Here is a 21,142-nt window from a genome sequence, read left to right as displayed (position 1 = left end):
TGGTACAGAAATGAGATGCCCTTATCTCAGTGATTACACAGTCCTTCTGGTCCAGGTGAGGCGAACGTGTCCAGGAAGGCACAGTCCTGTGAATGGTGTGAGTGAACGGCGGGATGTGCCGCCAAGGCAAGGGGCCAGCCAAGAGCACAGAGCCAGGGAGAATGGGGCAAGAGTGGACCCGGGGCAGGCCGGGGCAGCTGGGAAGAAACCAGGCGCTTGTTGGGCTAGGAGACGGGAGAACGGGTCCATGCCCAGGGACGATACTGGCTTGCCCTGATGCCAAGGAGAGAAGCTGGAAATGGATGTGCATGCATGCTCAGTTGCTTCATTCACGTCTGACTCTTTGCGACTCTATGGACAGTGGCCCACCAGGCTCCTCTGTCCATAGGATTCTCCAGGCAAGAAAACTAGAGTGGCTTGCCATGCCCTGCTCCAGGGGATCTTCCCAACCCAGGGATCAAACCCATGTCTCCTGCATTACAGGTGGATTCTATACCCACTGGCCACCTCGGATGCCCCCTGAAAATGGATGGGTCCCTCCCAAAGGACCTAGGCAGCTCTGTACTCATTTATTCAGATTAAACCTATTTGAGAGGAGCTGTGAAAGAGGCTGGGGAGGAGGTAAGCCCTAGTGATCTGAGCAGGAACTTGGATGGGTTTCCCTCCTGGTTACAAGAGTCAGTTCGACAGGATGAACAGAAAACGCAGGTGATCCTGAGGCCTAGGGTACATGCTGGAACATTGCTAGGACCCTGCCCACAGAGAATCTAAGGGTAAATGCTAAGCTTAAGTCCTATGCCAAAGGATGCAAAATGCCCTTTATTTGGGCCCAGGTGATACAAGAGACTGCAGACCAATGTGGCTGTTGTGCTAAAGCAGCTGTTTGCGGTTGGGGAGAAACTTCCCTCCTGATGTCCCAGTGTGGTGCAAATACTTATCCCAGGGTGCATAATTGGAAGAGAGGGCTTTCCACCACTGGGGCTTCACCCTATGCTCCCAAGTGAGAAGGGAGGAATAGGACAGGCCTTTGCTGATGTTAACCGGGCACATAGGTTAACTGAGACCTGCTAAAGCCCCAACTGGTAGGAAGTCTGAAAACATAGAGATAACCTGGGCATCACTGACTCAGTGGACATGAGTTTGAGCAAACTCTGGGAGACAGTGAAGGACTGGGAAGCCTAGCGTGCTGCAGTCCATGGGGTCGCAAAGAGTCGGACATGCCTGAGCAACTGAACAACGGCAACCTGGGTGTGATGGAAGCAGATGCTCGATGGTGGGGATCTGATTCTCACCCTGTGTGTATACAACAGTCCAGAATGCAGACGGACCTTGGCAACTGCCTGCAGATGATCATGTCCTGGATAACTATGAAGAAAGTGCACTAGGCTCCGGAGAGGGGTTTACCATCCCTGACCTGGCAAATGTCCAGTTTTCCATCCTCATGGCAAAGGAACGTCTTCCCAGGCTGCGGTTCTCTGGGGAGAAGTGATGTGAGAGCCGGAGTCTCTGCCTGGTACTGTGCATGGGGTGGCAGGACCGGGCTTTCCTGCCCTGAGAGATGTCATTGATAATTAGATGGCCCCACTGCTCACAGAGGAACTGGCCTGACAAGACTTGGAAACAGTGGTGGTGACCTGGCGGAGAGGGTGGGACTAGCTCGGAAATTCTACGAGAATTTATCCTGCAGGCAGGCTTGCCCAGGCACAGGATGATGTGAGTCCAATTCCAGTCACCACAGTGTCTGCAGGAACTAAAGTTTTGCATCCACCTGAATGCCCATCAATAGGAGTTGGTTAGATGCACTCCAATAGGCTCTCACAATGGAAGATTATGCAGCTGTAAAAAAGGCATCAGTGTGTTCCTTCCTTACTAACATGAGAAAACGCCACGATAAATTATTAACAACAAAAAACCCCACACGTAACAAGCTATAGTATAAAATAGATAACCAACAAGGACCTACTGTTCAGCATAGGGAACTAAATATATGGACACTTTTTCTGTGTACTTGTTCTGTACACTTTACTGAAAATAAACACACTATAAATCAACTATACTTCAATTAAAAATAAACAAGCTATTGAGAAAGTAGCATTGACACATATACATTACTGTGTGTAAAATCGCTAGCTAGTGAGAACCTTCTGCATAGCACAGGAAGCCCAGCTAGATGCTCCGTGACGACTGGAGGGGTGGGGTGGGGTGGGAGGGAGGGGATATATGTGTACATATAACCGATTCGTGCTACTGTGAAGCAGAAACGAATATAACACTGTAAAGCAATTATCCTCCGATTAAAATGGCAAAAGTGATGACAAAAAATAAACAAACAAGCTACAGAGTAATACCTTGTATGTGCATTAAAACCCAGGAGCATATACAAGAAACTAATAATAGTAATTACCTATTGGGCAGAGTCGTGAAGTGAACAGTGGGTGAACAGGAGAGAGAAACGGAAAGGAGGAGTTCCCACTCCCTCCTTTTTATACTTCTTGGTTCTTGAACCACACAAATGTACCAGCTATTTACAAAAATCTAAAAACTCCAGAAGAAGAAATCAACAAAAGAAGAAGAGCACAGTCACTGAAAATTCTACTCTTGTTCTACATCCAGCCATTAATTTAAATTGAGAAATGTTTCTATTCACATGCAATGATGGGGATAAATAATTACAATAAAGCTGGAGACCATAAAAATAGAAAAATGACTCTCTCGAAGCTAGGATTCATTTTCCCATTGATGGAGGAAATCATTAGCATGCTATTTTGACAGCTCATATTATACGTACAAAATATTCCTCGGTAGTGTTTCTAAGTATCTGGCAAATAAAGTTGTTTTTGTTTGGGCTTTTTCCCTCTGTATTCAATACTGAGGGATCAATTCTACTAACTGCACAAGTAAAACTAATCTCTAGGTTGAAAATGACATTTCTAAGGGGACAGACAAGGGGGTGATGATGTTCTTTGTATTTCGAGCCTGTGAAAACTTGAATGTTTCTTTCTCAACATCCTGAAATACTGATTTTGGTTTTCTTTCTGAAATGTGTTCAGTTACCAGGATGAAAGGGCTTCGCTGGTGGCTCAGTGGTAAAGAATCCACTTGCTGACACAGGAGACGTAGGTTCGATCCCTGGGTTGGGAAGATTGCCTGGAGGAGGGCATGGCGACCCACTCTAGCATTCTTGCCTGGGGAACCCCATGGACAGAGGAGCCTGGCGGGCTACAGTCCATGGAGTCGCAAAGAGTTGAACAGGACTTAGCGACTAAACAACAACAATCAGGAAGAAATGGCAATCTCTATGAAAGGTAGGACCTGAGTCCTGCAGTTCAGAAAGGGGTTAGCCAGGGAGTGCTGACCCTCGCAGTGTCCTGCCCTGCTTCTGCCGATGCCCGAGATGGCAGAGGCCTGAGACGGGACAATAGCTGGGACGTCTTCCTTTGAATGGTAACACACCCCCAACGTGTCCTAGACTTTCACGGGATCTTTTTATGATTCAGCGAAGTTCCTCAGACCTTCTGTCATTTATTACTGTCTTTCTGCAGCTTAGAATCTCTTCACCTCACTGGTCCAACTCCAGCTGGTATTTCCAGGCAAAGATCTCAGAGCCTGTCACAAAGAGCATCACCGGCAACCCATGTGCCTCTGGGCACAGGGGAAATTGAAACGCCACAAGAAGAAACGCACTCGCTTGTTCCCTGGCAGGGTCACTGGCTGAAGGACAACAGCCAGGGAGGAAAAACTCTGCGATGAAAGTGAAACCTCCGTCCGCCCTTCGCCCCGGTAACCTGCATCCCGTCAGAGCTTTAGTGGTCTCCTGCCGAGGGGCGGGGAAAGGGTTGCACTTTGGGGAGCACCAGGCTCACCGTCTGCTCCGGCATCCCGAGGGGGAGGCGTGGGCAGAGCCGGTGGGGCGGGGGGAGGATGGAGCTGCAGCTCAGAGGCATACCAGGCCCCTCCCTCTAGATTCTCCTCTTTCCTGACTCTGAACCAAAGCTTTGCCCATGTCACCAGGTTCAAGCCTCCCCGCCAACCTGGGCTCACACTCACGCCATACTCAGGTGCCCTCCCATCCTATCCACCAGGCAAATGCCCACGCATTCTCTGTGGATGAAGGCCAGCCCTGAGACCCGCTGTCCTGAACAAGGAGCCCCCTGCATGCATCCAAAATGGGGTAGCCACATCCCCTCCCTGCCATAGCACCCACTCGAGCTCTGTTTAAACTGGTGCGTGATAAATCCCTGTGGCCTGGATGGGGGCACAGATGAGCCGTCTATCCTCAGCCCCCCACAGGCTGCTGTGCTGGACTTGTACTGACTTTGAACATTCCGCTGGTGGCTGACAGAAGCCTTTTTTTCTAAGTCAATTATTCAGTACATCAGAAGGATACAACTTCCAGCACTCAGTCAGCAGCTCCCAACATGCTTTCTGTTGGAATAATTACTTCTGGGAGTGAAAGGGACAGAAACAATCTGGACAATATATTCCTGCCAAAGGAAGCTTAGAAAATTAAGTTGCCATCTTTTCCGTCACCCCTCCTGGGCACGTGCAATGAGAATTAGAAATTGTATATTAAATGCAATTCTGGAAACTTTCAAAGCTATCACTCAAGGAGAAATGAGATCAGACAACAAAAAACAAAACCTCAAACCAGGGCAGGAAGGAAAGTCTGATATCAGGAAACCGCTAACCCGAACCAGATCTTCTAACAATCAGAGTGATTTCGTTGGTGATTTATTCACGTCTAATAGAGTTAGGAGGAATTTTCACAAGTCTGGATGGAAGCTGTCAAGTGGGGAGAGACGAGCACAGATGAGGTGTTCGGTACTGAAATCTGCACTGGCCAGCCTACCCGCTTTCCGGGTGTGGTATTACCACCCGAGTCTCCCTGGGGTGTGCTGAGGTTGGCACAGTCTCCAGCCAGGCATGCAGGAAGCCCGGGTCCTTTATCCAGAGCCATGGCTAACACCGGGAATGCAAGGGTCCACAGCAGAACCTCATCTCTGGATGCGGGCACCTAGTGATGGGCAAGTGATGGAGATGCAGGTGAACACGGACCTTCCGGTCTGGTGGAGGGGGACCACCCTGCTGGGAGAGCAGGAGCTGAGGCCTCTGCGGGGGGCGGGGGGCCGGTGCAGCCCCGGAAGCGGTGAGGAGGTGCAAGGAGGCTTCTCAGCTGCGGATAAGGATGTGTTAAGGATTGTCAAGGGCATAGGGGAAGACCTGCCCTGATAAACAGCATGGACAGAGGACCAGAGGTAAAAGGGAGCTGGGTACGCAGGGGGCACCCCAAGAAGCCTGACTGTGTCAGTGGTTCTTCAAGATGGGGGTGGAGTGGGGAGGCTGAGGGTGGAGAGGCAGCAGGGTCAGATCGTGAAGGCACGGTGGCCCAACTGCAGGGCGTCCACAAGGAGAGCTCCTTTCAGCTGGTGGAAAAGGCAGGCAGACTCAAGAGAGAAGTCAGAGGGTCAGGGGAAGATCTGAGACTGCTGTCCAGCAGACCCTGCATTCGATGCCGGTGCCAGCACGTTCTGTGTGACCTTGGGCTAGGGATTCCTCTGTAATTATGGGGCAAGATAACACCTCCTTCCAAGGTTGTTGCGAGGATGAGTGAGATAATATACGCAGGGCTGGGGGTATAGGTGACAGAATGGCTGTGCGCACCCTGGGAGAGGACTCTAGCGGATGCAGGTGGAAAAAATACGAAAGGGGGAAAGAGGGATGAAGAAACCTCTAGTTTGTGGAAGAGTTTCTGGAGGGAGCTTGCAGACAAGAAGGGGAGAAGAAGAGGAAGTAAACATCCCAGGAATATGATCCCCCCTTTTGGCATTTTCTCAGAATACTTGAAAGTATTTTGAAATTGCTTTTTGCTCACTTTTGGTTGATGGCCTGAGATTCCTCTGACCTGGGGCCATGAGTGATCCGTGAAAGGCCCTGTCACCTGGCCCACACAGGCTCTCAGAGGAGCTTGCTGGTGTTGCAGGTTTCATAGTTGCGGTTATTTTTAGGGCTAGACTGTCACAAAGGCCCCTTTCCAGGGTACGCATAGCTCTGTGACCCTAAAGCCCTCGTCCACCCACTGGAAGACAAGGCATCCAGAGACCTGTCTCTGTGGGGAGAGTGTGACTCCCACTCCAACCCCAGGACTTTCTCAATCTCTGCCTTGTAATTGCAGGGGGGTATCACCTCTCTGCATCACCTGCACCCCAGCAGACAATATGAGGCCTCTGATACTGTGAAGAAGAGGCAGGTGTCTGGGGAATAAACCACGTGTCCAGAGGGAATCAGAGATGCTTGCCCTCTGTTGATAATTGCATTCCACACCTTGCTGCTTCAGGAGCTAGAAGCAAACCTGGGCCTGATTAAGCTCTTCTTCAATAAGCCTCTCGTCCAGGGAAGAACAGGAGACACACAGTTTTTAGACTGCTTTTTTGGTCCGAGAACACTCTGGAATACACTGCTTTGGTCTCAGGACACTAGCCTATACTGAGTCAATGTCATTCTTAGCAACAGTAGAGTAACCAAACTTGATTTATAATACAGCTTTGCTCTTAGATATTAAAGTGTTAATGAAATTGTTGTCATGAAAAAGAATAGCTTGTACTTTTATTTTAACCATTCTCAAGGTCCCATCTCTTTTTAAAAATTCATTTCCACCCACTTAAGGAAACTGTCTGATTATCTACTTAAAAAAAAAAAAATCAGTCCTTGCCCCCCTCCACCCTCCCACCCCCGCCTGAGGGTGATTTATTTTCTCTATAGAAAAATGTTAATAACTAGCCAAAAATCTAGTGGTAAATGGAAAGGAAAAATGAGGTCTTTGGAAATGAAAACAAATAATTCAGTTTTCTTCCTTCAAAGAAATGGCTGCACCCAAAAGACACACAATAAGTAAAGCAGAAAAACAAATGATGTCAATTCTAAGTTCCTAGAAAGCAGCCACTCAAGGCTTCTTGTCTTTCTTTCCATCTCTGCATCTCCAGACATTTACAGAGCACTTGTGGGCGCCAGGTCTCACTTAGGAAACTCACAGGTCAGGGCAGATGACAAACCCTTTTAACAGATCGCTGCAGCAAAACGAGAAAAGTGCCTCCAGGAGAGACAGGTAGCAAGACTGCAGAGGCAAGAATCTCACAGATAAAGCAGGGCAGGGATGGTTTCACAGAGAAGGGGGCATTTGAGTAGGGTATTGACGGGTGAGTAGGAGTTATCAGACTGGAGGAAGAAGTAGGAAAAGACACATGTTGTGTGGGGAAAGCGGAATACCCAACCTGAAAGGAAGCACAGCTGAAGAGCATGGAGGGGGGACAGACACGTGCTGAAGACAGAAACCCAGCTCAGTGCCTAGACCTTATCTTCTAACTGAGCAGAAAGGGTCCTATGCAGTGTTACTGAGGAACTGAACAACGGGCAGTCCAGTGGATAGGACTCTGTGCTCTCACTGCTGGGCCTGGGTTCAGACCCCAGTCTGGGAACTAAGATCCTGCCAGCCATGTGGCATGGCTGAAAACAAAACAAAACAGTGGAATTCATTCTAGAATGCAAGGATGGTCCAATATTAGGAAATAAATGTATACATCATGCTGTGGACAGCAAGGAGATCAAACCAGTCAATCCTGGAGATCAAACAATCAACACTGAATATTGATGAACACTGACCACCTGATGCAAAGAGCCAACTCATTGGAAATGACCCTGATGCTGGGAAAGATTGAAGGCAGGAGGAGAAGGGGACGACAGAGGATCAGATGGTTGGGTGGCATCACTGACACAATGGACGTGATCCGAACAAAATCTGGGAGACAGTGAAGGACAGGGAAACCTGGCATGCTGCAGGGCATGGGGTCCAAAAAGTCAGGCATGCCTGAGCGACTGAACAATATGCAATATTACAGCAATCATTCTGGCTGCAACGGAGAAGACAGACCAGCAGGGGCCCGTCCTGAGTTGTAAGGCCAGGGAGGCAACGACTACACTGGTCCAAGTGAGAGATGAGGGGCCTGCAGCAGGGCAGTGCGGAGTGGATGCAGAAGGGCAGGTACAGGTGGGATCAGCAGGACTAGGTGACCAGTCCCGTAGCCTCAGGTTTTCACGCAGAGAATGTGGAAAGTTGCATGCAGGTTGAGAGTCAACTGTATAATTCATGTTGAGAAGGAAAAACCCAGAAACAAATACAAGAACAAAAAAGCAAACCAAAAGAAATGATAGTGGCAAGATGGAAAAAGGTGGGAGGCATCTAGCTGAGAAGATAAAGGCAAAGGGAACTGAGTAGAGAAGATGCTGAATTAGCATTGCATAGTCTCAGGTATGAAAGAGGTCTTCCCTGATAAATGGTTCTAACCTTTCTTTACATACTTCTGTTGATGGGGAGCTCATTACCTGTGGAGTCATCCTACTCCTAGCTTTGAACCATAATCTTTTCCTCTGGCTCCATACAGCTTCCTTTGAAGTTTTACTCTCTGTTAAAATTGCTCAGTGACACTTTTTGGAAACCTATCTGATTTAGCATGAAGCAGCTGGATGGCCTGATAGGCCTCCCATCTTTCTCATGGAGAATTCTCCACCAGAGCAGGGCAGAGGCTGAGACAATTCACAGTGCAGGGACACAGACTACAGGACACGGGAGGTTGTCTACTTTTGCCCCCGACCTGGGGTTTTACGCTACTCTGCCTGTCTGTGTCCCCCGGCCCCATCGCATCCCATCAGAAAATCACCAGTACCGTGCTGTTGCAGCCAGCAAAGCAGGCGGACAGGTAGGTGATGCCGTCTGCCCCGCACACTGGAGTGAAGGAGTCAGTTTGGCATTCACAGTTTTTATTGCAGGATGAGTAGGGGTCCAGGGCCGAGCCAGGCGTTGAGCTGGAAAAGAGAGGACAGGTGGCATCCATCAGAGAAAGGTCAGCTTCTTCTGGATCCCCATTGACAGCCCCCTGCCCTCTGGGGTCACAGTGGCCACTGCAGCCATGGTACAGGGAAGGAAGGGCGCTGGTGTTTGGACTGTGCAGGGATATACAGAAGATGCCTTGGCCAGTGTGCTTCCATCCTGTCTGTCTGACCTCACAGGGTGGCAGACAAGCCCGGCTCTGTCTGACTTAATGTCAGGAGAAAGCCGCGTGGCCTGCTCGGAGGAGGAGACTGGTGTGGAGAGGAACTGGGATCCTGCGGGCCAACCATGCTGCAGCCCTGATGCTCCAGACTGGACTCCCAGGTAGATGCAGAGGCTCATGTACAAAAAGGAACAGCCACTGGTACTAGATATATCAGGACTCTCCACAATGCCCTCTAAGGACAAGTCTGATCCAACTTCAGTTCAAAGTTTTGGGATAATAGATAGGAAATAAGATGTCCTGTAAGAGCAAAACTCCTTCCTTTCTTCCCTCCCTTCTCTCCTCCTCCCCCACCCCACACTTATCAACACCCACCATGGGTCGGGCCCTGCGATTACTATGTGAGTCTAATGATAGATTCTGATTGTTTAAGGAATTATTGAAGTCTCTTCTATTTTATGGACTTCCCTGGTGATTCAGACTGTAAAGAATACACCCGCAATGCAGGAGACCTGGGTTCGACTCCTATGTTGGGAAGATCTCCTGGAGAAGGAAATGGCAAGCCATTCCAGCATTCTTGCCTGGAGCATCCCACGGACAGAGAAGCCTGGCAGGCTACAGTCCATGGGGTTGCAAAGAGTCGGACACAACTGAGCTACTAACACACACACTTCTGTCTTCTATTATAAGCTGAATTTTAAAATAAAACCTATTTTTAATTTTCTATCTTCACTTCATTCCTAAAATCAAATGCCAAAAATAGGCACTTGAGTCCTCTGGGGAGTGAGTGTCTGCCTGTCTCCCCAGTGCTCCCCTGGCCGTTCTGGGAGACAGCCTTTAAGTGGAATTCTGTCCTCTCCACCCAGAAGGTTCACGTATATCCTTCAACCCTGGGCGGAAGATGCAGGGGCATCATCAACTTCTGGGTCAGGGTCACTAGGGACGAAGCTGGCTCCATTAACCTACTCCGGAGAGAGGGTCTTGGCATCCCTGGGCGGGCAGGGGACGGTGGGGCGGGTGTGTGTGTGTGTGTGTGTGTGTGTGTGTGTGTGTGTGAGAGACCTTTCTGAGACTTACGAGTTTCCATAGGGAACCGTAACCCCAGCCACGGGGCCCGTGTCACAGCCCAGGAAGAGGAAGGAGACGTAGCAAGCGGTGGACACCAGGTTGACGAGCATGGCCATCCGAATGGCCCCGAGGGCAGACAGGCTGAGTTTCTTCACCAGGAGACCGCCCAGGAAGATGCCCAGACAGGCACATGGGATCGCAGTCATCCCTGGAGCAGAGCAGAGGGGCGGGAACCATTAGCCGGGGGAGCAGGGCCAGTCAATGCAGACACTGGGCGCCATCCCCGAAGCCGAGCCCTGCGTGAACAGAATCCCCCATGACAATACCGTGGTGCCACTTCCTCCCCTGTACCCCGAAGTCTCTGCTAACAGCCTCATTTCTACCCTCAAGGAGCCCATGGATAACTGGGGGGACACAGACATGTAAAAACTCACAGTGATGAGGCATGTAAGTCATACACCTCTCATGCTAAGCGGGGAACCCTCACGGGAAACAGCCCCAGCTGCTGTGAGAACAACCGACAGACAGGGCAGATGGGCTGAGAAACACGCATGCGTGTTAGCAATGTGTCCTCTGTTTCCCAGGCGGTGCGGGAAGGGGGCTCAAGATCATTTGGGGATTTTCTCCTCTTCAGGCAAAGAAGGGTCTGGAGGTTGTTTAAACAGAGGCCCCAGAACTCACCAACCTAGAGAGAGACAGTGTTTTAACCAGCCCCGCAACCTCTCAGGAAGTAGCATTGATCAAATCAATACATTTTGTAGCTCCTGGTGAGTAACTGGCATACATTTTTATCCCCCACCCCCAATACCTTCTTATAAACAGAGCTATCTGCAAGGCAGCAGGACTATAAACCTGTTATTTCTGATTCTCAGAGACTCAAGGCATCTTAGGAGGACCAAAGGATCCTAGGGGTTCCAATCTCTTGTTTGGTTTTGTTCTTATTCATTTCATCTAAACTCAGCTTTAAATTACTGCATGTCATTTATCCTCCATGTAGACTGTGCATGGCCAATTTTCCAGTTTAGGCTGCCTCATGCTTGCCAATCAACAGACCTCTAGGTCAATTGACTACATCAATCAGCTGGTATGTGCCAAAGGAATGCAAATTAATTTTAATATTCGGGTGAGAAAAGCATAATCAGGGAGGCTGAGCTCTGCAAAGAAAATAGCACAAGTCAGATTTTAAGAAAAACACAGTATTTTTGTATTATTTGACATTCTTTCTCATCCTGGTACAGACATGATCTTCAGGACCTCACCCCTACTTGCCTGTCTCTCCCCCATGCCATACTGACTCCCCAGCCATACCCAGTCCTTTTCTCTTCCCCCTGGAACAGACCAAATCCATTCAAGCCCCTAGTCTCTGCACTTGCTGATTCTTCTTTTACGACATTCTGTTGTTGTTTTAGCTGCTAAGTCCTGTCTGACTCCTTGCAACCCCATGAACTATAGCCCACCAGGCTCCTCTGTCCATGGGATTCTCCAGGCAAGAATACTGGAGTGGGTTGCCATTCCCTTCTCCAGGGGATCTTCCCAACCCAGGGATCAAACTTTCGTCCCCTGCATTGGCAGGCGAATTCTTTACCGCTGAGCTACAGGGGAGCTCCCAGGACATTCTTACCCTATGTCTTTACCTGGCTGGGCCCTATCCTCACAGGGAGCCCGGGACACCCCACCTAGAGCAATCCTGCAGCCCATCTGAGATTCCTTACTTTTTCCTGCCATGTTTTATTGTTTACATGGCTCTCTCCTCATTATGTGACGCTGCCTCGGACATTTCTGGTTTTCTGGTTTCTTGTTCTCCCTCCCCCTCCTAAGATGCAGTTTCCCCAAGGACAAGTTCCATCCTGTTCAGCCCTGGTTTCCTGTGCCTAGCACAGCGGCCAGCCCAGAGTGGGCACTTGGGAACTATTTTCTGGATGAATGAAAGAGCGAGCAGATTGGATCTGTGTCAGTGAACACCGATGACCACAGCCCACGCCCGAAGAGCAGGCTGCATTCCGTTCCATTTTCCATCAAAGGCGGCGGGGAGCAGCCCCTGGTGATGATGGTAACTATGGCAATAACAGGCTTTGGGCACCTTCTCTCCAAGCCATCATCCACTTCCCCTCTCCCTCTCTGATGTGTATGAAGCCTTAGCATGCGGGTGGTTATCAGAACTTCCCTGAAAACTCCATCCTCATTACATTAACCTATGCAGATTGAGTCCTTCTTATCTTCATACATAAATCAAGGCCATCAGTCCTTAATCATCTGTGCTGCTCTTTTTAGGAACTCTGCCCCATCTACTGATGAATTCGTGGGTGGCCCAGGGACAGCACTGATGGCCCGGGCTGACGGCAGGGGGCTCATCCCCTAGGTCTGTGGGAGCTACTGATGAAGGCCTCTGGGACACAAGTCTTGCCTTAGGCTTCTGTGGCCTCTCTCTGTCCCCTCAGGGCCCCCCGTCAGCCCCTCCTGCAGCCAACCCTCCAGATAGCACGACAGCGTGATGCCACGGGCAGGGCACAGGGAGAGGGCATATGTCCTGCCTGCCTGGACTGCCAGACAGATGGACAGACCGACAGATGGCCACCAGGCTGCCTCTCCCCGGGCCAAGCACTCTAACAGACAGAGTCACTGAGACAGAGACAGATGCAGGAAAGCGAGATTGATTTTTGCCTTCTGCCCTGAAGACTATTGATTTGTTGGTAGGAAACTTTAGGAATCTGTTCTGAACTAGAACAGAGCCCCAACTTTGAAGCAAATGTAATCAAAATGTAAGAAGCTGCAGTCAAGAAATCAGGAAGTGAGAGAGAAAGTCTTTGGGTGCTGGAGGGCTGAACCTGAGAGATTGTAGGTGTAACGGAGAAGTTATAGCTTTAATTACAGAGACACTTTTTACCCTGTCTCTGTCAGATGGGTACTAAGGGCTGACTGCATTTTGCTAATATCTCTTGGAAAAAAATGCTTATAAAAGAGTGGGTGGTAAAGAGTTATTAGTGAGAAAAAGAAAAACATCAGCCTTGTGCTGCTCTGGCAGCCCCCAGGGAGAGGTGCTGGGGTCTGGCCACATCCTTGTTGGTAGGGTTTTATTTTTATTTTTTTAAACATGATACCTTATGTTCTGTGATGTGCACAAGATTAAGGGAACACCGGTGACTTGTTGCGTCTGTACCCACCCCCGTACTAAAACATTTCCAGTAGCATCAGGGCTTCCCTGCTGTCCTCATTCTCCCAAAGTCCAAGAGTAACTATCATTCTGGCCTCTATTACTTTAATTAATTTTTCCATTTTAAAAAAAGTATTTATTTTCCTTATTTTTGGTTGCACCAGGTCTTCACTGCTGTGTGGCCGTTCTCCAGTCGCAGAGAGTGGGAGGCTGCTCCCAAGCTGCGGTGTGCGGGCTGCTCACTGCAGGGGCTCCTCTTGCAGCAGATCACAGGCTTCAGTACTTGTGGCTCTGGGGCTCCAGAGTTTGGCCTCAGTAGTTGTGGTGCATGGGCTTAAAGCTGCTTCACGGCATGTACAATCGTCCTGGACCAAGGATTGAACCCGGGTCCCCTGCATCTGCAGGTGGATTCTTATCCATTGCACCACCCGGGAAGTCCAACCTTTCTTCTTTCTAACTCTTATTAATATGACTCTCTGAGTCTGACGTCTTTTGACAGATCCATCCATATTGAGATATATATATACAAGCTCTTGCTTTCTTATGCTGTGTGGCAGTCCACTGTATGAATATTCTATAATTTATTTACCCATTCTACTAACTGATAGATATCCGGACTGTTTCCAGTTTGGGGGTTTATGCATAAGGCTGTTTTAGATACTGTTACCTATGTGCATATATATGTTTAGTTGTGAAGTCATGTTCGACTATTGTGACCCCATGGACTGTAGCCCACCAGGCTCCTCTGTCCATGAGATTCTCCAGGAAAGAATACTGGAGTGGGTTGTCATTTCGTTCTCCAGGGGATCTTCCCAACCCAGGAATTGAACCCAGGTCTCCTGCATTGAAGGCAGATTCTTTCCCAACTGAGCTATAAGGGAAGCCCTACTGTTACCTAAGCATATATAAATAAGTGGGCCTAAACACTCATTTCTGTTGGATTTATGCCCAGAAGTGGAATGCTGGATCCCAGAGTTAGTATATGCTTTCAGCTTTCGTAGGCACTGCCAAAGAATTCTTCCCAAGCACTTGTACCTCTGTGCACCCCACCAGCATCAAAGGAGAGTTCCAGTGGCTCCACCTCATCACCGACACATGCTGCTATCGGTCTGGTGACCAAAATGAAACAAGCATTTCATTGTTTACATGTGTTTTCCTGGTGACTCATGTTGGGTCAGCACCCTTACATGGGTTTACTGGCCATTTTGTGAAAGAAACACTGAAGCAGAAGATCAGAAAATATCACCTTGCCATTCCTCTCAGGACAAGATCTACTCCTACTTAACAGAAGATAATTCCATGGGGCGGGAGTGTTCTCAACTTCCAGACTGGATTTGTCACATTCTTGGGGGTCATCCTCATGGGGGTCATTCTTGGGGGTCTCTTTTCTTCTCTGCACTTTCTGAAACAGATGAGCTCTTCCATCAAAGGCTGTCCACCACATTCCCTCTCTTTTCTGCACATCACCTCTGCTGGCTCTTTCCCTTCTGCTTAGACACCTGTTCAAGTCCTTCCTGCCACAATAGCAACTGTCTCTTAGCAATAGTACCATTACTCCAATCACTTGATGGCAACACACATCACCCACCATGTCTCCACTCCTCCCTTCCACCGCTAAGCTTGGGAAAGTGTCCTGTAGTCACTGGTTATTCTTTCCCTCCTGCGGGCTGCTCCTCACACCACAACATGGGCTCACCTGCTGCAGCTTCAAGGACACAGCCCTGACATAGGCTGAAAGATAGCCTGCTTGGTGAAGGGACCCAAGGCATGTGAGGTTGCATCACACACGGACACTCTCACTGCTGATGGCTTCTTTCTTGGAATCATCTCTTCCTTGACACCCTGTGATCCATGAGTTTCTTTCAGGAGTTGCCTCTATGGCTTCCTCTATTTCCCCATGGGTGGTGTTTCACTCTTCTATTTCTACACATTTTCCTTCTGTAAATTCCACTCCTGTGTCCTCAATGACCATGCGCACACTGATGCGATCCACATCTCCTTCTCCAGTCCTCAACCACACACAGGACATCATGTGGATACATCATGGCCATCTCACACTCAGCAACTTCACGTCTGAACTCACAGCCTTCCCTACACATCTTATTCTTTACTCCTACTTTCAGGCTTCACAAATGGTACCACCCCCTGTCTAAGCCAGAAACCTGGAAGCCATTCTTTTTTTTTTTTTTTTTTTTTAAATTTTTTTATTAGTTGGAGGCTAATTACTTCACAACATTTCAGTGGGTTTTGTCATACATTGATATGAATCAGCCATAGATTTACACTTATTCCCCATCTCGATCCCCCCTCCCATCTCCCTCTCCACCCGATTCCTCTGGGTCTTCCCAGTGCACCAGGCCCGAGCACTTGTCTCATGCATCCCACCTGGGCTGGTGATCTGTTTCACCATAGATAGTATACATGCTGTTCTTTTGAAACATCCCACCCTCACCTTCTCCCACAGAGTTCAAAAGTCTGTTCTGTATTTCTGTGTCTCTTTTTCTGTTTTGCATATAGGGTTATCGTTACCATCTTTCTAAATTCCATATATATGTGTTAGTATGCTGTAATGTTCTTTATCTTTCTGCCTTACTTCACTCTGTATAAGGGGCTCTAGTTTCATCCATCTCATTAGGACTGGTTCAAATGAATTCTTTTTGACGGCTGAGTAAAATTCCATGGTGTATATGTACCACAGCTTCCTTATCCATTCATCTGCTGATGGGCATCTAGGTTGCTTCCATGTCCTGGCTATTATAAACAGTGCTGCGATGAACATTGGGGTGCACATGTCTCTTTCAGATCTGGTTTCCTCAGTGTGTATGCCCAGAAGTGGGATTGCTGGGTCATATGGCAGTTATATATGACAAACCCACAGCAAGCATCACCCTCAATGGTGAAAAATTGAAAGCATTTCCCCTGAAATCAGGAACAAGACAAGGGTGCCCACTCTCACCACTACTGTTCAACATAGTGTTGGAAGTTTGGCCACAGCAATCAGAGCAGAAAAAGAAGTAAAAGGAATCCAGATAGGAAAAGAAGAAGTGAAACTCTCACTGTTTGCAGATGACATGATCCTCTATATAGAAAACCCTAAAGACTCTACCAGAAAATTACTAGAACTAATCAACGAATATAGTAAAGTTGCAGGATATAAAATTAACACACAGAAATCCCTTGCATTCCTATATACTAACAATGAAAAAACAGAAAGAGAAATTAAGGAAACAATACCATTCACCATTGCAACAAAAAGAATAAAATACTTAGGAGTATATCTACCTAAAGAAACAAAAGACCTATACATAGAAAACTATAAAACACTGATGAAAGAAATCAAAGAGGACACAAACAGATGGAGAAACATACCGTGTTCATGGATTGGAAGAATCAATATTGTCAAAATGGCTATTCTACCCAAAGCAATCTATAGATTCAATGCAATCCCTATCAAGCTACCAACGGTATTTTTCACAGAACTAGACCAAAGAATTTCACAATTTGTATGGAAATACAAAAAACCTCGAATAGCCAAAGTAATCTTGAAAAAGAAGAATGGAACTGGAGGAATCAACCTGCCTGACTTCAGACTCTACTACAAAGCCACAGTCATCAAGACAGTGTGGTACTGGCACAAAGACAGAAATATAGACCAATGGAACAGAATAGAAAGCCCAGAGATAAATCCACGAACCTATGGACACCTTATCTTTGACAAAGGAGGCAAGGATATACAATGGAAAAAAGACAACCTCTTTAACAAGTGGTGCTGGGAAAACTGGTCAACCACTTGCAAAAGAATGAAACTAGAACACTTTCTAACACCATACACAAAAATAAACTCAAAATGGATTAAAGATCTAAATGGAAGCCATTCTTGACCCTTCTCTCTCCTTGTTGTGCTATGAGATCACTTTCCCTATCAGGTATAAGTAATCCTGCTTCTCAGGAGTGGAAACTGGTTCTCTTTAGCAGGCCAGCTCCAAAGGACTGGAGGCAGATGTCTATGGTTTACTGTTGAGAAGATTGGTAAGGCTACACTTGAGCTTGGGGAGAAGGAATGTTATGATCCATTAGTTATGTCTGCCATGGGCACAAGGATGGAGGAGAGCAAATGGCTTCTAACCTCTATATCTGTTGACCATGGGTTTTATGTTTCCAAGAATATTCTTGCTTTTTTATGCTCCTGATCAAAGCCTATGGGGTTGGCCAAAAAGTTCATTTGGGTTTCTCCATCACATCTTATGGACAGAACGATCTTTTTGGTCAACTCAGTACTAACCTTTTAAGATCCATCTTGATTCCCCTCTTTGTTCATCACATCTTCCCCCTAATCCTCCAGTTTACACCAATTTATGGACTTCCTGGCCTGTCACAATGCTTCCTATGCACATTTTATATTTTAGCTCTTTATTATCACGTACTTCAAGCAACTGCTTCAAGCAGGTAAATCTTACTCCAAGAAAATACTCTGAAATTCTTCTGCACACAGACCACATGTATATTCTGCTGCAGGAGCAGCACGGTCTGGGCTGTTTGATTGGTCTCAGTCAACGCTTATCATATTAGGAGCACTGGCGGCCTCCCGGTGCGGGGTGGGGGCGGGTGGGTGACACAGACTTACCTAGCAGCTGGTTGGCAGAAGAGGTGGTGAGGTTAAACTGCTGCTCCAGATACTTTCCCAAGAAGGCAGCGAAGCCAGCCACCACTGCAATCTCCATGCAGGCGGCCAGGATGATACAGGTAAACACGGGGTTTGAGAGCAGGTGCTTCGTGACCTTCGGGATCACTGCAGGGAGAGAAGCGGGGGACCAAGGTCATAGACACTACACTCCAGGCCTTCTGCCGCCGAGGCCCACTCTGACCCAGCCCAGGAAACAGCACCTGGCTGCTCAGCCTGAGGCCTATAACCTGTAAGTCAGTCACAATTGTGAAAACTCTGGCTTCAAAATACATGCTAATATTCTGTCAACTAAACTGAAAACTACTAAAGCAGGAAAAACCACACAATGTCTTTTTTTTTTTTAATAGCACACTGGACACACTATTTTATAAGCCATCTAAAAATTTTTTATTTCTATCCAGCATATAGAAAGAGGCATTTGGGGTTTGTTTCTCAAAAGGTAAAATATAACTTAATTATATATTATAAATACATTATAAATGTATTAACTACATTATATTAATATATCTAAGTTATATATAGATACATTATATTTTATTTTCTTGGGCTCTGAAATCACTGTGGATGGTAACTGCAGCCATGAAATTAAAAGACGCTTGCTCCTTGGACGAAAAGCTATGACAAACCTAGACAGTATATTAAAAAGCAGAGACATCACTTGGCCGACATGGTCCATACAGTCAAAACTATGGTTTTTCCAGTAGTCATGTATGGATGTGAGAGCTGGACCATAAAGAATGCTGAATGCTGAAGAATTGATGCTTTCTAATTGTGGTCCTGGAGAAGACTCTTGAGAGTCCCTTGGATTGCAAAGAGATCAATCCAGTCCATTCTAAAGGAAATTAAACCTGAATATTCATTGGAACGACTGATGCTAAAGCTGAAGCTCCAATACTTTGGCCACCTGATGCTAAGAGCCAACTCATTGGAAAAGACCCTAATGCTGGGAAAGACTGAAGGCAGGAGGAGAAGAGGATGACAGAGGATGAGATGGTTAGATGGCATCACTGACTCAGTGGACTTGAGTTTGAGTAAATTCCAGGAGATAGTGATGAACAGGGAAGTCTGGTGTGTTATAGTCCATGAGGTTGCAAGGAGTTGGACATGATTTAGTGACTGAACGACAACAAAGTGGATATATCAATACATTTGTGATAAATATTTATAACTGCATGTGTTAAGAAAATATAATCTTTAACAACTCATTGTTTTATTTTACATTGGAGTACAGTTGATTTAAAATGCCGTGTTAGTCTCAAGTGTACAGCAAAGTGATTCAGTTATACCATGTATCTATTCTTTTAAAGATATACTTAATCTTAATAGTTTCAAGAAAAATGAAATGTCAGTGTATGCATGTGCTTTGCCTAGTCACTCAGTCGTGTCCAACTCTTTGCAACCCCATGGACTGTAGTCCCCCATGCTCCTTTGTCCACGGAATTTTCCAGGCAAGAATAGTGGAGTGGGTTGCCATTTCCTACTCCAGTGGATCTTCCCGACCCAGAAATCGAACCTGAGTCTCTTACATCTCCTGCAGTGGCAGGCAGATTCTTTACTACTATGCCACCTGGGAAGCCCAGTATATGTATATGCATATATATGTGCATGTGTGTGTGTATTCCACATATATGTGTGTGTATGTGTGTGTGTGTGTGTGTGTATATATATATATATATATATCCAACCTCTATCCCGCCCTTCCTTCTCACAACCATAGGTACCTGGCCGAGCTTCCATGCTCACTCACTTGGGGAGACGAGAGTCTTCTTTACCAATTTTACTCTTGATGCAATACAGCCCTTCCCCATACAGTAGCCAGTGGGGCCAGCTCTAATCATTTTCCCATTCAGAACTCCAGAAAGGCCCAAATCCACACGTGGCACGATGGCCCACGGTCTGCCCCTCGGCTGTCTGATCACACGTCTGATCACGCTCCATCCTCGCTCTGGCCCCAGCCCAGCTGGACCTGGTCCTCCCCACCCAGGTCTGTGCACGGGGGGTTTTCCCTCCATCAGGATGCGCTGGTCCCAGATCTTTGCTCCATCTGTTCCTCCTTCCTCCGATGGCCTTTCCTCGTCACTCAAGGCAACCCAGAAGCTGCCCTGGTGCTCAGGGCTCAAATGAGGATTAATGGTTGGCAAAAATGCTTTGTGGCTCGTGTACCACTTTAATTACCAATGGAACCAAAGCAGGTGTTTGTTGAGCTGGTTCATTGCAATCTGATTGTATTATACTCTGTTTTTTAAGTATGTGATTTCATAAACCACCGGGATTTCACTTTAATTCTGTGCTTTCACAAGTGAGAGATTTGGTATTCTTAAAATCCTTTAAAGTAATCACGTTATTTGGATATTTTCAGCCATTAGTATCCTTGGTACAGGGTCTTTGACCAGATCTCCTCAGCTGTGGAGTGATGACGTGTCCCGGCAGTATGCAAGGGAGTCTGGGGGTACCAGGACACACCCATCATTTCAATATTTATGCTATCATTTTGATGTGTACTAAGTAAAAAAAAGTTAACTAAAATAAAACTGATAAATCAAGTATTTGGTTTCATGGCTACAATAACTTAAAATGATGCTAGGCTAAAACAAGTAGACTGAGGACTTCCCTGGTGGTCCAGTGGTTAAGAATCCCCCTGCCAATGCAAGGGACATGGGTTTGATACCTGGTCTGGGAAGATCCCACATACTGTGGAGCAACTAAGCCTATGCACCTAAGTACCATAATTTCTGTGCCCACGCTCTAGAGCCCTTGCTCTGCAAAGAGAGAAGCACCATATCACAATAAAGAGCAGCCCCTGCTCGCTGCAACTAGAACAAAAACAGACAGATTAACAGTTACTTAAAGAGAAGTCATGTAAATAACGGTACAGCTGGTAAGGAGATACGGCAGAAATGTGTAAAAGTGGTACATCAGTGACAAGTTAGGGGACCTCTGTTCCTCTGTAATCATAATAATGTGGAACACTTGGCACATGGTATACTTGATCCCACCTGTGTGAACAGAAAAAGGTAAAAGAGAGTCCCAGATGAAGACGGTACCACCCCAAGTCTAGGAAAAAACAATCAGGGCCCATGGTCATACAAAATAAGCAGGTGAGCTGTGTCTAGCACTGCTCACCAAGATGATGAATTAGCCAGCTGTCCTAAAGAAGAGAGCTAATTACACAGGCTCAATCTCATCTCCTAGGAG

At 47.1% G+C, this 21,142-nt stretch overlaps 1 protein-coding gene across 2 annotated transcripts in view; it reads right to left on the bottom strand.

Annotated features, from left to right (window-relative positions):
* SLCO3A1 (solute carrier organic anion transporter family member 3A1) overlaps nucleotides 1-21,142 on the bottom strand; it is a 370,079-nt gene that overhangs the window by 31,340 nt on the left and 317,597 nt on the right. For both annotated transcript variants that reach the window (XM_043489412.1, XM_043489411.1), the window contains exons 5-7: nucleotides 17,888-18,052; nucleotides 10,122-10,320; nucleotides 8,718-8,856 (exon numbers count right to left, since the gene is read on the bottom strand). In XM_043489412.1, the coding sequence (XP_043345347.1) occupies nucleotides 8,718-8,856; nucleotides 10,122-10,320; nucleotides 17,888-18,052 (503 nt within the window). The remainder of the gene's footprint in view (nucleotides 1-8,717; nucleotides 8,857-10,121; nucleotides 10,321-17,887; nucleotides 18,053-21,142) is intronic.

This window comes from Cervus canadensis, chromosome 17, assembly GCF_019320065.1.
Source record: "Cervus canadensis isolate Bull #8, Minnesota chromosome 17, ASM1932006v1, whole genome shotgun sequence".
NCBI lineage: Eukaryota > Metazoa > Chordata > Mammalia > Artiodactyla > Cervidae > Cervus > Cervus canadensis.
The sequence above is the reverse complement of the archived record's forward strand: the minus strand, read 5'-3'. Positions and strand labels throughout refer to the sequence as shown.